Genomic DNA, 16,861 nt, shown 5'->3' on the forward strand with positions numbered 1-16,861 from the left:
GAAGCTGTACCACCAGTTTCTGGGAGGCTAGATTTACTATGTTTTGTGCTGGTAAAGCTAAGACTGGGACTGGGAAAAATGGTTTTAAAAAGAGCTATCTGTGATCCCAACTTTCTGTGAGGTGCTCAATACCTTTAACAGTCATTGGCTTCAGTAGACCTTAACAAGCTGAATACTTTGCAGTATTAGGCCTGTAATGAAAGATAAAATTTTCATGAGGCCAACTCCAGCAGCCAGGAAGTGGCTGTTCAATTAATTCAAAAACACAACAAAAAAAAGAACTAAACAAAACTGGACACTAACAGACTTAGAAGTTATATATGCAGAAATGAAGCATGATGTTAAAATGCTGATAATACTAAAATTTCACTATTAGAAAAAAGGTCTGATTACACCTATTATCCTTATTAGCATGAAAATATAAATTACCACAACAACTCCTCCAAGATACTCAAAGGCACAGTGTGCTATGCAGCCATATTGAATGGTATACCCCAGAAGTCGAAAGGTTTTCCCCATGACATCTCGAAGCATAGCACAGTGTTACTGTTGTGCAGCTGGCCCTAAAGTATATTAATAAAAAGGTACATAATTAGTCAACAAGCTTTTTAGGGAAAAAAATGCAGGCTGTATTTGCTAATGTGTTCTATTTTTTAAAAGCAGCCATATGTTCTATTTCCAAATTAATGAGAATACAAACAGTAAATCATTAGAAATAATGGAAATATTAACTCAGTGAGAGGAATAGCACTTATGGTTTTGAATAGTGTGCTATTTGAACTATAATCTCAACAGTAGGTGGATGATAAACAGTATTAGGACTACTTCACTGGATAAAGAAAGGCAATTGATTGCTATGCACAACATATGACTGAAATGATCTGGATGAGAAAGAAGCTATGTCTAGACTGCAGGCTTCTTTCGGAAAAAGCTTTTCTGGAAGAGATCTTCTGAAAAAACTTTTGAAAAAGAGAGTCTACGTAGCAAAAGCGCATTGAAAAAGTGCTCTGCTTTTTTGAAAGATATGGATGCTAATCTTGCATTTCAGCTGTGATTACTATGGATGGAGTGGCCACCAGGGCACCTGCGCTTTTTCCTCTTCTTTCGAAAGAACTCCCTTTTCCCTGTCCACACACACCTTTTTCTGAAAGAGCTTTTTCAGAAAAAGGCTTCTTCCTCATTGATAAACATCTTTCTATGTTGAAAAACCCCCTGTGTTCTTTCGATATTTTTTTTAAATAATGCGATTGCAGTGTGGATGTAAGTGAAGATTTTTCAGAAAAATGGCTGTTTTTCCAAAATAACTCTGCAGTATAGACATACCCTGAGTGGCAAGCTGTGGTCAAGAGAAAGCTAGTTAGGCACAGGGAACTAATAGCAGGAAATAACAGAGAATTTTTGCTCTCCTGGCTGAGGCTTTTGTTACTCTAGTTTGCTGATGGGGTTTCTTACTAAATGTTCAACTGTCACTGGTCAAAGGTTTTTTTCCTATCTGTATTTAACTGAAAGTTTATAATTTCTTTTGGATATGGAACTTGGCACAGTTTTTGCCTCTCTCACCTGCATATTGGATTACAACAAAGCACTTCATTTGGGACTACAGGCAGTCCCCGAGTTACGCGGATCTGACTTACATCGGATCCGCAGTTACTAACGGGTTTGCTCCGCATCTCCCTGGTCTGCTGGAGACCAGCAGACCAGGGAGACGGGGAGCAAAGCCTCTGAAGACGCCGGCAGCGGGACAGCCGCGGCATGTCTGGGCTGTCCCGCTGCCCGCGTGCTCCGCGGCTTTGCTCCGCGTCTCCCTGGTCTGCTGGAGACCAGCAGACCAGGGAGACGCGGAGCAAACCCTCCGAGGACACCGTCAGCCAGACAGCTGCGGCACCATCTGCGGCTTTGCTCCGCGTCTCCCTCGTCAGCTGGAGACCAGCAGACCAGGGAGACGGGAAGCAAAGCCGCGGAGCACGCGGGCAGCAGGACAGCCCAGACGCGCTGCGGCTGTCCCGCTGCCGGCGTCCTACTGGACCAACCCGGCAGCACCCCAGCTGCACTGCCCCAGGCGTCCTGATTCAGCCGCTGCTGAATGTATGGCATTGCTTTAGGATTGCTTTAACTGGAGGGATCAAGCTGATGCTATAGTGTACAGTAGTTAAATGGAAACAAGCCGAGAAGCGGCGCGCTACTGAAGCAACCCAGCAGCACCCCAGCTGCTCTGCCCCAGGCGTCCCCAAGTCAGCCGCTGCTGAAACTGACCAGCGCTGACTACAGGAAGCACGAGGCAGAGTTGCGCTGCCCCGGGCTTCCTGGAATCAGCCGCTGATCAGTTTCAGCAGCAGCTGACTTGGGGACGCCTGGGGTTCTTAAGTTGAATCTGTATGTAAGTCGGAACTGGCGTCCAGATTCAGCCTGTTGAAACTGATCAGCGGCTGATTCCAGGAAGCCCGGGGCAGAGCAACTCTGCCTCGGGCTTCCTGTAGTCAGCTGCTGGTCAGTTTCAGCAGCGGCTGAATCTGGACACCAGTTCCGACTTACATACAGATTCAACTTAAGAACAAAGCTACAGTCCTTATCTTGTACGTAACCCGGGGACTGCCTGTATACCTCAAATACAGTTGTAAGTTTCAACTGCTGCAGAAGTGACACCCCACAGGGAACATATTACACATGACCCAGGAGACTGCTATGGTGTCATTCAAGGTGTTGGTTCTAGTCTAAAATGTCTTAGTGATTTGAGTTCTGAATAAGCTAAAGACCAACTCTCTCTTCACATACTAAAAGATTTGAGAGTACAGTGTTTCTTTTTGTAGGCCTGGGGTGGACAAAGTGTCTTCTGACAACGACTGCAGAAGAGAAGCACTGAGAAGGGCATTTTCTGCTATCATTTTTCTGAGGAGGAATATTTTTTCTTCTACTCTTGTCCATGTTGTCTTGAAGCTTCACTGAGGGCTTGTCTATAATGCCATTTTACTGTACTGTAACTTTCTGTCATGTAGTTTGATTTATTTTAGATCCGAGGGAAACGAGGACACTCCAGAGAGACTTAACCACTTCCTTACTTATTGCAAGCCTTCAAGCAGTTAATATACTCCTTTAAGTTTTACAAGCCTTAAAAACAATTACTACACAGTTTAAACCTTAAATACTATAAATTTTGAAAGCAATTAGTACAATATAAAACAATACAAAAGCAATTAATAGAAGATATATAATACAATAATTAAATCTAGTTCACTTACACTTCACCCGTTTGCCACCTACAGTAGCAGGCAGGGGGTTTGTGGTCCCTTTGACTCCCATGCTTTGGGACCCCATGCACTGCCACAGCTGGTGTGAACGGTCTTTTACTTCAAGTTACAACAAGCACGACCTATGGGTCAATCCTGCTCACTACCTCCCTGATGGGGCAGGCAAGATGGGCAGGTGGTGTGTGCCCTCTGCGATTCGGTGGCCTCAGGATCCCACTTCAGCCAGCGGACGAGTACCAGCTATCCTGAGGGAAACTTAAGTGGAAACCAGCTACTAGATAGTTCAATTAGTCTTTTGCCCCATACCCAGGTCGGATGACCAATTTGCACGTCAGAACCGCTACAGACCTCCACCAGAGTTTGTTCTAGCTTTGCCCTGCCCAGGCATAGTTCACCATCTTTTGGGTCCTTGCACATATGCTCCTGCTCCATTATGTGGGTTAAAATTAACTGTTATGACAATAATGGGTAATTCATGGATACTGGAGCAGAAATTACAGTACTAGAGGGACACACTTATACCCGAGATGCCAGATGATTGAATCTGAAGGGGATCATGTGGGGAGGAGTGACTGGAATCCTCTGGCCAGTAAAATTGCAATTAGAACACAAAGAGGAGGTTGCCAGAGAGGTAGTAATAGCCCCTGCCCTGGGAATATACTGGGAATTATGTACTGGCAGGAAAAGAATGGACTCTTAATGGGAAAACCTGGGCTTTTGGAAAAGCTATTGCCAGTAATTACAGCAGTCCCATAGCTAAACCAATTGGAGGGAGTATATCAGGACAAAGGAAATGTGTATGGGCATATAAAGAGAAGCCCTCTCTTTATTCCTCCTCCCAAGAAAAATGTGCAGGTAAAACAGTATAAAGTGACCCCAGATGCTAAGGGAGGAATCCAAGCTATTCTTGATGAGCTAGAGAGGGAAGGAATTGTTACAAAGCAGTCGGTAGAATATAACAGCCCTATCTGGCCGGTGCAAAAACTAGACGGTACCTGGATTTTAGAAGCCTTAATGAGCAAACCCAGCCGCTAAACGCCACAGTTCCATATATTAAAGAGATTACTGACAGCATAGAGTGTGCTAGTGTCCAATAGATGGCAGTGACAGACATAGCTAAAGCATTTTTTGCTATTCCCTTACATGAAAAAAATCATGGGGACAATTTGGAATCCAGTGGGGACAAGCGCAGTAGGTATTTATCCAGCTGCCCCTGGGGTGGGTGTATAGCCCTACGTTGTGCCATGGTGCTATTACAGAGGAACTAGCTGGTGCAGCTCTCCCATATGGGGTAAAAATGTAGCATTATGTAGCTGACATTATGATTGGTGGGGACACTTCGAAACAGGTTTATGTGGCAGGTCAGGCTATTTTGTCACACCTAATGCACAATGGCTTTAGGTTTAAGGACAGTAATACCCAGGGATCTGCGCAGGAAGTTACAATCTTAAGCATTCTATGGCCCAGCAGCAGATGTGTAATCCTAAATGCTGTTGTTGATAAAATCCTAAACTGGCAGGCACCATCCACTAAGCAGGAACTACAGAAGTTTTTCAGAGCTATTGGGATTTGGAGAAATCATATGCAAAATGCAGCCCATCTAACTAAACCCGTGACAGGTAATGAAGAAAAATGAGTTTGAATGGGGAAAACAAACAAGAGGAAGCTTTTAGCCTAAAATTAACTATTGCCAAACAAATTGCTTTAGGATTGCTTTAACAGGAGGGATCAAGCTGATGCTATAGTGTACAGTAGTTAAATGGAAACAAGTCTGTATTAGAGCTAATGGCAAAAGACTTCCGGAGTGTGGCAAGGGATTCCATTGGGATTTTGGAGTCGGGTCTGGAAAGATAGTGAGGAAAATTAAACACCCCTGGAAAAACAGGCACTAGCTACCTATGAGTCAGTCAGCACAGTGGAGGGACTGGGTAAGCTGTCCCCACTACCTTACTCGTAACTAGAAGTACCTGTTTATTACCGGCAACCAAACTGTGGACGCCTCTACATGTGGGGAAAGAAAGAGGCTGTGATCTCCCATCTGACAATCGTAGGTTTGCTAAAGGTGGTGCTGTGCATGATTTATAGAAATAAGTACATGTATGTCCATATCCTTAAAAAAGCGATGAGGAGTCCTGTGGCACCTTATAGACTAACTGAAGTGTAGGAGCATAAGCTTTCGTGGGCAAAGACCCACTTCGTCAGAACTGACGAAGTGGGTCTTTGCCCACGAAAGCTTATGCTCCTACACTTCAGTTAGTCTATAAGGTGCCACAGGACTCCTCATCGCTTTTGCAGATTCAGACTAACACGGCTACCCCTCTGATACATATCCTTAAAGTTGAATATCTTGTGTAGTGTCCTAGGTGTAGGTGTTATTATATTGTCCCATTTATTGGAATAGATCTATGTAACTTTGCATTGCTTCCCTCTACTATTTTGTGTATAATGAAGTTAGAGACAGAGCTTGTGCTTGGTGTCTACTGACTTCTTTCTTATCTAAGATCTCGAACACACAACACAGGTCTAGGTTGTAGACTAGGAAAAACTGTTTCCCTAGGAGGGTGGTGAAGCACTGGAATGAGTTCCCTAGGGAGGTGGTGGAATCTCCATCCCTAGAGGTGTTTAAGTTCTGGCTTCACAAAGCCCTGCTTGGGATGATTTAGTTGGGGTTGGTCCTGCTTCAGGTAGGGGGCTGGACTCGATGATTCTTAAGGACTCTTCCAGCCCTAGGATTCTATGACACTTTCTCACTCAGGAGTGTGAAAAAACAACTTCCAAGCACAGCAAGTTACAACACTGTAAAGTGCCAGTGTAAACAAACTCTCAGCACTATCAGCTGCTCCCTTCATGGAGGTGGTTTACCTACAGTGTTAGAAAAGCTTACACTTAGCAGTGTGGACAAAGAAGATGGTGCCTCGGCAGAGATGGGCATAACATCTCTGCTTCTGGACTGGCCGTCATTTGCATTACTAGCAGATGAGCAGGACTCGACAAATCCATGTATCTACTCGCCCGTGGCGAGTAGATTTCAGCCGGTCGCCCCGTTCACTGGCAGTACGCGCAGTGTGGGGCTGGCGAGTGGATTTCGCCGCAGTTTGTCGAGCCCTGCAGATAAGAACGGTTACTTACCTGTAACTGTTGTTCTTTGAGATGTGTTGCTCATGTCCATTCGAATTAGGTGTGCACACTGCGTGCACCACATCTTCCGGAGAATTTTTCCTAGTGCCCATAGTGCTGGCAGGGCAGCCCCTGGAGTGGCACCGCCATGGCGAGGCATAAGTACCCCTGCTAGCGCTCCCTCACCTCAGTTCCTTCTTGCCAGACGTTCCAACCAAGGGGAGGTAGGGGGGGAATCGAATGGACATGAGCAACACATCTCAAAGAACAACAGCTATAGGTAAGTAACCGTTCTTTTCTTCTTCGAGTGGTTGCTCATGTCCATTCGAATTAGGTGACTTCCAAGCCAACCCCACTTCAAGGAGGAGGGGTCAGAGCACTCAGAAAGAGAAGTCCACGAAAGTTGAACAATCCAAACAAATTTATTCAACTAAGCGAACACAGAAAACTATAGAAAGTGCAATGACACACAGATAAAACAAACATATTTACAATACAGAGCTACGGACCGCAGAGCCCAACCCTGCGTCCTCCCTAGCCTGCTGTGCCAGTGCGTAGTGCGCCGTCAAGGTATGGAGCGACGCCCACATGGCCGCCCTGCAGATTTCAATGATTAGAACCTGCGCCTCAAAAGCTACAGAGGACACCTGCGCCCTGGTGGAATGTGCTGTAACCCAGGGTGGTACTTTCCCGGCCAAGGCATAACACTCCCTGATACACCCTGTGACCCAATTGGACAACCTCTGGGTCGATATGGGGAGCCCTTTCATTCTGTCAGCGACTGCAATAAACAATTGTGTGGATTTGCGAAAGGGTTTAGTCATATCAATATAAAAAGCTAGTGCACGTCTAGCGTCCAGGGAATGGAGCACTTCCTCCTTAGGGAAGGCATGGGGCTTTGAAAAGAAAACCGGGAGATAAATTTCTTGGGACAAATGAAACGGTGACACCACCTTGGGGAGAAAAGCCGGATGAGGGCGGAACCTCACATTATTGTCAGTAAACCATAGGTAGGGCAGGTTTACAGTTAACACCCTCAGCTCGGAGACCCTTCGAGCTGACATAATGGCCACTACGAACGCAACCTTCATAGAGAGGTGCTTCAAAGAACACGTGGCCAGCAGCTCAAAGGGGGGGGGGGCGACATAAGTCTAGACAACACGAGGTTAAGGTCCCAAGCAGAAAGAGGGGGTCTAACCGAGGGAAACAACTTATCCAAACCCTTAAGGAACCTTTTGACTACAGGGTCAGAAAACAGAGAAACTCCTGCCAAACCAACATGGAAGGCAGAGAGAGATGCCACATGGACTTTGATAGAGGAGGTAGAGAGGCCACTGGACCTAAGTTCAAAGAGGTAGTACAGAATGGACAGAAAAGGTGCACGGGACGGGTGCACTCCCAATCTGGACGCCCAAGACGAGAAGTGCCTCCACCTGGCTGCGTACGACCGCCTGATAGACGGTTTCCTACTACTTAGGAGCACCACCTGTACCTCCTGGGAACATTCCCTTTCCGGTTGGGTCAGCCACGGATAAACCAGACCATAAGGTGGAGAGAGCTGAGATTTGGGTGAACCAGGGTCCCCCCATCCCAGGGTTGGGTCAGGAGATCCCGAACCAGCGGGAGCGTTACAGGCTCCTCGCTGAGCATATCCACCAGGATAGGGAACCAGAACTGCCTGGGCCACCGAGGGGCTATCAGGATGACTGTGGACCTGAAGGTCTTGACCCTGGTCAGAACCCTGGGAATTAGGGGAAATGGAGGGAAAGCATAGAAGATGCCCGCTGGCCACGGGACGGTCATGGCATTCCCCTGGAGTGTTCTCCCAGCCCCAACAGAGAGCAGTAGCTCTGGCACTTGGTGTTGCGTGCCAAGGCAAACAGGTCTAGTAGGGGACAACCCCACCTGCGAAAGATCTGACAAAGTGCCGAATCCTTGAGAGACCATTTGTGGGCTCCAAAGGACCTGCTCAGAGCATCGGCCAGCAAGTTTTTGCACCCCATCAGGTACTCTGCCTGCAAAACTATGTCGTGCTCTATGCACAGGTCCCAGAGGCACAGAGCCTCGTGGCAGAGGGGAGACGACCGGGCTCCCCCCTGCCTGTTGAGGTAAAACACAGCCACCGTGTTGTCCAGGTGGACCAGGACAGAGCGGCGAGAAAGCTTCGACGGGAAGGTCTCGCAGACTCTCCTGTCTGCCCTGAGCTCCCAGACATTTATGTGCAGAGCCCGCTCTGCAGGGGACCATAATCCCTGGGTCCTGTGTGCTCGCTAATCCAGGTCGGAAGCATCTGTGACCAGTGTAAGCGAGGGGGGAGGTACACTGAACAGAACCCCACTGCACACCACCGCCTCCTGGGTCCACCATTGTAAGGAGGCTATCACCTCTGGAGGCATTGAGAACCGTGTCCCAGAGATCCCCTGGACTGGTTGAATGCCCTTGCCAACCAGGCTTGCAGAGGCCTGAGCCTCATTCGAGTATGGCGTACCATATACGTACATGCCGCCATGTGTCCCAGCAACCTCGAGCAGACCTGAACAGTCGCGATGGGGAACCGGGTTAACTTGGAGACCAGCTCCATTATGGACAGAAACCTGGTTCTGGGGAGGAGTGCTCTCGCCACCCTGGCGTCCAGGAGGGCACCTACGAATTTGAGTTGCTGGGAGGTAGTCAACAATGACTTTTTCTCGTTTAGCATGAGCCCCAGCCTTATGAAGAGGGCCCTTGTGAGGGAAACATGGGCCTCCACTTGTTCGTAGGAACAACCACGAATCAGCCAGTCGTCTAGGTATGAAAAGACGTGTACCCCTTTTTTGAGGAGAAATGCCGCTATGACCGCCATGCATTTTGTAAAGTCCCTGCATGCTGTTGAAAGGCCAAATGGGAGCACTGTAAATTGGAAATGACATCGGGAAACAATAACACGGAGAAACCTCCTGTGGCTGGGTCTTATTGCCACATGGAAGTAAGCGTCCTTGAGATTGATAGTTGCGTACCAGTCTCCTAACTGTAAAACCGGGATAACCGAGGCCAGGGTTACCATTCTGAACTTGGATTTCACCACCGTCTAAGATCTAAGATGGGACGAACCCCGCCCTTGGGTTTTGGGACAACGAACTACCAGGAGTAAAACCCTCTGCCCCTCAGATGTGAGGGGACCCTCTCCACGGCTCCCTTTTCGAGGAGTGTTAGCACCTCCTGACGGAGGATGCCTTCATGAGAGCTGTCCCTGAAAAGGGACGGGGCGAGCGGGTTGGAAGGGGCAAGCCCAGGAAGGAGGTGGTATAGCCATTTCTGACTATTTTTAGAACCCAGGTGTCGGTAGTGATTTCTGTCCAGGCGTGGGCAAACCGGGATAACCTGGCCCCAAACGGGGGGCCAGGGTGGGAGGCTGGTGAGCGACTCTCTAGCAGCTCATCAAAACTGGTGCTTGGGCTGCTGGGAGGAGCCTTGACCAACCGCACGGGGGTTGTCCCCTCTCGGGCGACGTTGACAACCCCTTGTGGACGAGGGGCCCGCTACCGCCCCCGCACCCCCACTGGGGGCATGAGGACGGCGTCTCCAATAATCCCCACGGGGGATCTGGGGCTGCTTTTCCCCTGCTATCTGTAGGGCAGCTGACGACGCTGAGGGGCCGGCGTGTGAATCCCCCAGGACTGCAGAGTAGACCTCGTGACCTCAAGCGTATGGAGCCTGGAATCCGTTTGCTCCAAAAACAAGGCTTTTCCGTCAAACGGCAGGTCCTGGATTGTGGTTTGGACGTCCGGAAGTATTCCAGACACCTGCAGCCAGGCACCGTGGCGCATAACCACACCTGACACCATGGTGCGGGCTGCAGAGTCAACAGCATCCAGGGAAGCCTGAAGGGCCATGCGGGCAATGGTTCTGCTCTCCGAAGTCATGGCTGCAAACTCCTGACGGGTCTCGGCAGGCAGTTTATCCTTAAACTTATCCATGGCCTGCCAAGTATTATAAGCATAACGACTTAGCATCGCTTGCTGGTTCACAATGCAGAGTTACACCCTGCCAGTGGCATACACCTTACGGCCTATCAGGTCAAGGCGTTTAGGCTCCCTAGCTTTTGGGGACGGCCCCAGTTGGGGAGCCTTTCCTTTTGAGCCACAGCCTGAACAACCAACGACCCCGGGACAGGTTGGGAGTACAGGTGTTTGTGCCCTGACTGGGGAATGTAATAGCGCCTCTCGACTCCCTTTAAGGTAGGGGTCAGGGTCGCCGGGGTCTGCCACAGGGCATTAATAAAACCATGGCCAAGATTACTAAGTGGCAAAGCCAAGTGGGCGGGCGCATCGTCCGAGAGGATGTCCATCATGGGATCCATGTCCTCCACTACTGGCTCCACTGAGATTGGAGGCCAGACGCATAAGCAGATCCTGATGCGTTCGAGCATCCTTAGTAGGCTGTGCCAGTGCGGGATCTGCCAAGGCTTCATCAGGAGACGATGATGACGACGACTCCTGGACAGGTACTGGATCCAGCGTAGGGCCTGGTTGAAGAGCCGGCTGGGCAGGCGGCACCGTTTGCGGAAGTGGCTCCAGCATCGAGGCCTGTGGCTCAGCAGCGGCATCTGTACCAACTGACCTCTGGGGGAGAAGGAGAGGGTTGTGACAGTGACGCCGATGGTTGCACATGGTGCCCCGAGACACCGGACACCACAGAGGAGGGCACAGGCCCCTGCCACTGGTGGGAAGCCCACGACGTCCAGAAAGGCCACTGCGGTTGAGGCAGCTAAGTCTACTGCACCTACGAACGATCACGCCAGTGCCGGGAATGGGATCTATGAGTCGAGGAAGCTCCCAAGGACTCTGACCTGAATGACGTCACATCGGAATCCGACGAGTAGTTCAACTCAGGCCAGGGAGGCGCAGATAACAAATGTCCTGCCACCAAGGGGGTGGGGGCATACCTGGCCATAGATTAGGGTTTGCCTGCGTGCGCGTGATGACAGCGTGCAGGCACCGGGAAAATGGGTCCCGGTGACGGGAGTGTAGTCGGTGTCGGGAGGACAGATCCTGGTGCCCGGAGTGGAGCCGATTGCGGCACTGGGAGGACAGGTCCCGGTGCCGGTTGTGGTGCTGACCCGGAATATGGCTGCAGTGCTGAAGTCGGAATCAGTTGCGAGACGAACCCCGAAGAGGCCGACATCACCGATGATGGCGGCACCAGCATGGCCCACGGGGTCGATGCCGGTGCCTGTAACTGTGTCAAAACTTACATCGATGCTGAAGAGGCTGATGCTGAAGTGCCTGGTGCCGATGACTGAAACGGCACCACGGGAAAGCTGCTCAGCGATGGTACCGATGATAGTGCTGTAGACGGTGCAGCAAGGCCTGGGTGATATGGCACCGGAGCAGCCAAGACAGGGTCTGGAAGAGGTCCCAGCATCGAGGGAGGTCGACTCCAGTTGAGCGCTGAGTGAAGCCTGGTGGCCTGCGTCGAGGCCGGCACCGATGTGGAGGCAAGCGGTCCTGGTCCCACAGGGGACGGTCTCGCTGCATAAGTGACCGGTGCCGCCCGGTTGTGCCAGTACTGAGGTGAAACCATCGGTGCCAACACGGACTCCGGCGTAGGCGACCTCGACCTCTCCACCTCAACCAACGACGGAGGGGAGGTAGTGAGGCTAATAAGATCATGAGCCTCCTCACAAGTGTCATGATTATGAGGGTTAGCCAGCAGCCTGGGGATTAAGGGGTTAACTATACCTAGCCAGGTGGAGTGGCCAGTAGGAATGTAGGTGGGACTTTCAAACTGGGACAAAGGAATTTGGATTTTTTTTTTCTCTCTCCCTTTTGTCTCCCTGGGTGTGTGCTCTGCAACTACAGAGAGGGACAAGCATGTCTCTCTCTCTCTCTCTCTCTCTCCCAGACACCATTCTTCATTCTCTGTAAGTAGGGTAAAGTTTGGGTAGTTTCGTTAGGCTTTATTGTTTTAAGGGTTGGGTATGGGATCTGAGATCTGGCACTGTTTAAAAGATGTTTTGGCTTTTCTTTGTAACTAAGTTCTAGGCCCATGGAGTTTCTCCGTGAATATATTTTGTTACCTTCCTATCTAGTTATTATGCTTGCAACAGGAATATTGTTGTAATAATAAAAGTTCTTCCTTTTCTTTTTATTAACCTGGCAGTGGTTAATTGTGTGCCCTGATTTTTATTTTAGGGGTGAGATTTCCCAAATGATCTTTCCCGTGATTTCTTTATCAACATTTGGGTGGTGGCAGCGGAAGTTTTATTTCCAAGATCTAGATTTTTAAGATTTTGGGGGAAGTTTTATACCAAAGCCTGGTAGATAAGGCTTTGGGGTACACTTGCTGGCCCCCTCTTCTGCATTTATCATGCCAGAGTGGGGAAGGAGCCATGACAACAAGTGTCTGGCGTGGAGGGGCGGTACGAGGGTAGTTGCTCTGGACTGGAAGGGCGTCTGGCTCACTTATGCCGCACTGTGGTGGATGAGGACGTGCGCACCAGAGACTCGGCACTGCGGTGTAGGCCCGACTTGGACTTCCGGCTCCAAGACCTACCACGGAACGTTCTTGACCTCTTCAGTGCCGGGGAGTGAGACCGGTGTCGAATCCTCGACACTGAGGCCCGGTCTTGAGATGGGGCATCGCGCATGGACACCAGTGCACTGCGCACTGCAGAGTGTCCAGCTGGTGCCGGCTGTAAAGCAGCCTCCATGAGGATAAGTTTTAGACGAGAGTCTCTCTCCCTCTTAGTGCGTGGCTTAAACGACTTGCAGATCTTACAGGAGTCTTTAAGATGGCCCTCACCCAGACACTTCAGACAACTGTCATGTCTCCTTTGGGCATAAACTTTGCCAGACAGTGCACACCTTAAACCCTTGCGGCCCTGGCATTCCTCACCCCCGAAGGGGGAGAAGAAAACAAAGAGACACTAACTAATTGAACTATTTACAACTATCTACAATGCTAAGAGAAACAGGAACCATTAACTGAACTAAGAGATTCGCTTCAACAATCGTCACGGGCGGTAAGAAGGAACTGAGGTGGGGGAACGCCGGCAGGGGTACTTATGCCCCGCAATGGCGGCGCCACTACAGGGGGCGCCCTGCCGGCGCTACGGGTACCACTACGGAAAACGCTCTGGAAGACGCGGTGCGCACACCTAATTCGAATGGACATGAGCAACCACTCGAAGAAGAAGAAGAGGATTTACCCAGACATCCATATTGGTGGCATTCACCATACAGAATGAACTTAGGAGATAAGAGAATACCCATGTATTAGAAAAAGGATTTGTTTATTTAATTAATAAAATTTAAGTCTGAAGTCAAAACAAAAAGTTCAGGAATTTAACTGTAAGCTCTTTGAAGCAGGGAATGGGTCTGATTTTATGTTTTAAAAGTAGTATGTAAGCTTAGGGTAGTATTAAAGAGATAGCTCTTTTTCAAATGCTGGTACTACATTGTAAGTTTTAACAACATTCCACAAACAGAGAGAATTGTTTTTGTTAGCTATGACAAAGATGTATGGTCCAATTCACCACCTGAGTTATACTGGCATAAAAGTATAGTAATGCAGTGGTCTATCTGCCCTTTAAAAGTGACTTCAATGGGTGCACTGCACTGCAAAAAAACTACCTGTAGTAGCAGGTCTGAGCTCCAGACTTATACTTGAGCTTGGCGAGGGACGGATCTTAGATCCTAAGCTCTGAAACTAGGCGAGGGACGGATCTTAGATCCTAAGCTCTAGCCCAAGTGACAATGTCTACACTTTCAGTATCCTAGTGCAAGCCCAAGTCTATATAAACACTCTGAGACTCATTACCACAGTACACATACCCAGAGGGAACCATTCACATCAGTACCGGTTTGCCCAAATAGGCCTAATGTGAGGCCTCTTACCCTGTGGCCCTGCATCCACACCGTACCTTCTCCAAGGCTCTGCCCTGCTCACTCTGTGGAGGTGGGGGACATGGAAAGGGGGAAGAGGAACACTCTGACTTCAGCGCTTCCCTCCTCCACTTCTTCCACTCTGCTCAGCAAGCAGGAGGTTCCTGGGGGCAACTCCAAGACAGAGGGCAGGAGCAGCACAGCAGTGGGGGGAGAGGCAGCTGAAGACAGCTTCCCAGCCAAACCACTCAGGATCACTCATCAGAGGCTCCAGGATCTATACCAGTAGATCCTGATCTCCTGGTTGGTGACCACTGACATACATGGTAACAGAGGCTTTATTTAGACATCAGGAAACAAACAAAATTGTGGCTATAAAAAAAGAAAGAGAAACCTGAAGTTTTTGTGAGTGTCCATATTTTTGTCCAATACAGTAATATCTAAATTCTAAGTTGCCCACAGAGCTCCTTTTTAAATAAATAAGAAAGTCTAATATGATCAACACCTCACATTTCTATAATTCTAGTTAATCAAAATATATAGAGAGAACACTATGTAAACAGATATTCTGCTGCTCTATTTCCCCAACGTTGCAAGAAAACTCTAGTCAAACTAGCAGAGGAAGTGCAAACTTTTAAGCTTAATTAGAACCACTGACATATTAGCATAATTACATGTGCATTTCTTTCCCACTTTCTTGCCACTCTTCCCAAAATTATCAAAAGAAACATATTTAAAAATATTAAGTTAGTACAGCAAGTAGGTTCCACAGGTACATTTATTTTAAAAGGCAAGAAATAGGAACATGAACTCAACCAAAGTCACATTTTGGAAACAATCCTGGTCCTTTAAAGATACTGAGAATTTACCACGGACTTCAGTCGGGGATTTCTCCCCGTTACACAGGCAATCCCCGGGTTACGTCAGTCCGACTTAAGTCAGACCCCTAGATACGAACGGGGGGGGGGGGCCGCTAGTGTGGGGTGTCTCCCCCACTGTCGCCGCCTCTGGTGGCGCGGAGTTAGCGCCTTCCCCAGCAGACCAGGGAGACGCAGAGCGGCTTTTCTCGCCGCGGAGGACGCGGGCGGCGAGACCGCCGAGACGCGCCGCAGTCCCGCCGCCTGCATCCTCCGCGGCGAGAAAAGCTGCTCCGCGTCTCCCTGGTCTGCTGGGGGGGGAGGGCGGGCGCAGCTAGTGCGTCTTCCCCCCCTCCCCAGCAGACCAGGCTTTTCTCGCTGACGCCTGGGGTACAGCAGCTGGGGGGCTGCCAGGTTGGTCCCAGGCGTCCAGATGCAGCCGCTGTTGAAACTGATCAGCGGCTGATTCCAGGAAGCCCGGGGCAGAGCAGCTCTGCCTCGGGTTTCCTGTAGTCAGCCGCTGGTCAGTTTCAGCAGTGGCTGACTTGGGAACACCTGGGGCAGAGCAGCTGGGGTGCTGCCGGGTTGGTCCAGTAGCGCCGAGGAGCGGCGCTGCGGGACCAACCCAGCAGCTCCCAAGCTGCTCTGCCCCAGGCGTGTCCGATTCAGCCGCTGCTGGTCAGTTTCAACAGCGGCTGAATCTGGACGCCAGTTCCGACTTACATACAAATTCAACTTAAGAACAAACCTACAGTCCCTATCTTGTACATAACCCGGGGACTGCCTGTAATGCATTAATTTAAAAAAAACCAAAACATAATGCTACATGTTTAGATAAAGAAATAAAAATATTATCTATCTTCATTCTGGGTTAGTTAACCCTGTTGTATAATCTTTCCTTCTCTATTTTATGACATTTAACCATTTAAATGGAGAAACATAGGATATTAACATAGGGTTAAATATGGAGTACTTTATTTGATCAAAGCTCTTATAGAAATCAATGGGAGTCTTACTTGAATAAACACAGGACTAAAACCTAGATTGACTATGTATTTAGTATATACTTGTAAAGATAAACTGAATAATGCTAACAAAAATATTCGACGATTTTTTCTTGCAGGTTCTTATTCCAAAAGCATTTACTTACTACCTTTCATATAAAAAATTAACATCATGATAAACTTACACGAGCAATACTTAATAGAGTCAAGTAACAAATTTCACACAATGGGACAAAATGTAACTAAAAATATTTCAATCATGGTAAAATTATCAGCAAAACCCTTTTCACAACTAGCGGCCAAGAAAGTGTATAAAAAGAGTAGAAATTCATTAATTTATAAATATAAGAACATTAGCCATTATAGTCTGTATATGAAATAACACTGAGGAGTCTTGAGGCACCTTAAACACTAAGTCCATATCTACACTACAAGCAGTTATTTCGACAATGTGAAAATAATGTCAGAGCAAGAAGTCCTCCAGCTCGACTCCTGTAACCCTCATTGTATGAGTAAGGGAAGACTGAGGAAGAGTGCTCTCTCAGACTTCCTGCTGTGTAGACAGCGCCAAAAGCCAAAATAAGCTATTTCGACCTAAGCTATGCAATTGACGTAGCGCAAGTTGCAAAGCTTATTTCAGCTTTAGCCGTGCTGTGTAGATATGCCCTAACACATTTATTTGGGAATAAGCTTGAAAGCTTATATCCAAATGAATGTTAGTCTTTAAGATGGCACAGGACTCCTCGTTGTTTTTACTAATTTATAAAGTAATC

At 48.6% G+C, this 16,861-nt stretch overlaps 1 protein-coding gene across 3 annotated transcripts in view; it reads right to left on the bottom strand.

Moving 5' to 3' along the window:
* IMMP1L (inner mitochondrial membrane peptidase subunit 1) overlaps window positions 1-16,861 on the bottom strand; it is a 65,918-nt gene that overhangs the window by 27,087 nt on the left and 21,970 nt on the right. For 2 of the 3 annotated variants that reach the window (XM_075927802.2, XM_006128902.5), the window contains exon 2: window positions 430-563. The exons of the other annotated variant lie outside the window; for it this stretch is intronic. In XM_075927802.2, coding sequence (XP_075783917.1) covers window positions 430-534 — 105 coding nt within the window. In that variant the 5' untranslated portion in view covers window positions 535-563. The remainder of the gene's footprint in view (window positions 1-429; window positions 564-16,861) is intronic. 3 annotated transcript variants of the gene reach the window in all.

This window comes from Pelodiscus sinensis, chromosome 5 (genome assembly GCF_052426305.1).
Source record: "Pelodiscus sinensis isolate ZL-2025 chromosome 5, ASM5242630v1, whole genome shotgun sequence".
Lineage (NCBI taxonomy): Eukaryota > Metazoa > Chordata > Testudines > Trionychidae > Pelodiscus > Pelodiscus sinensis.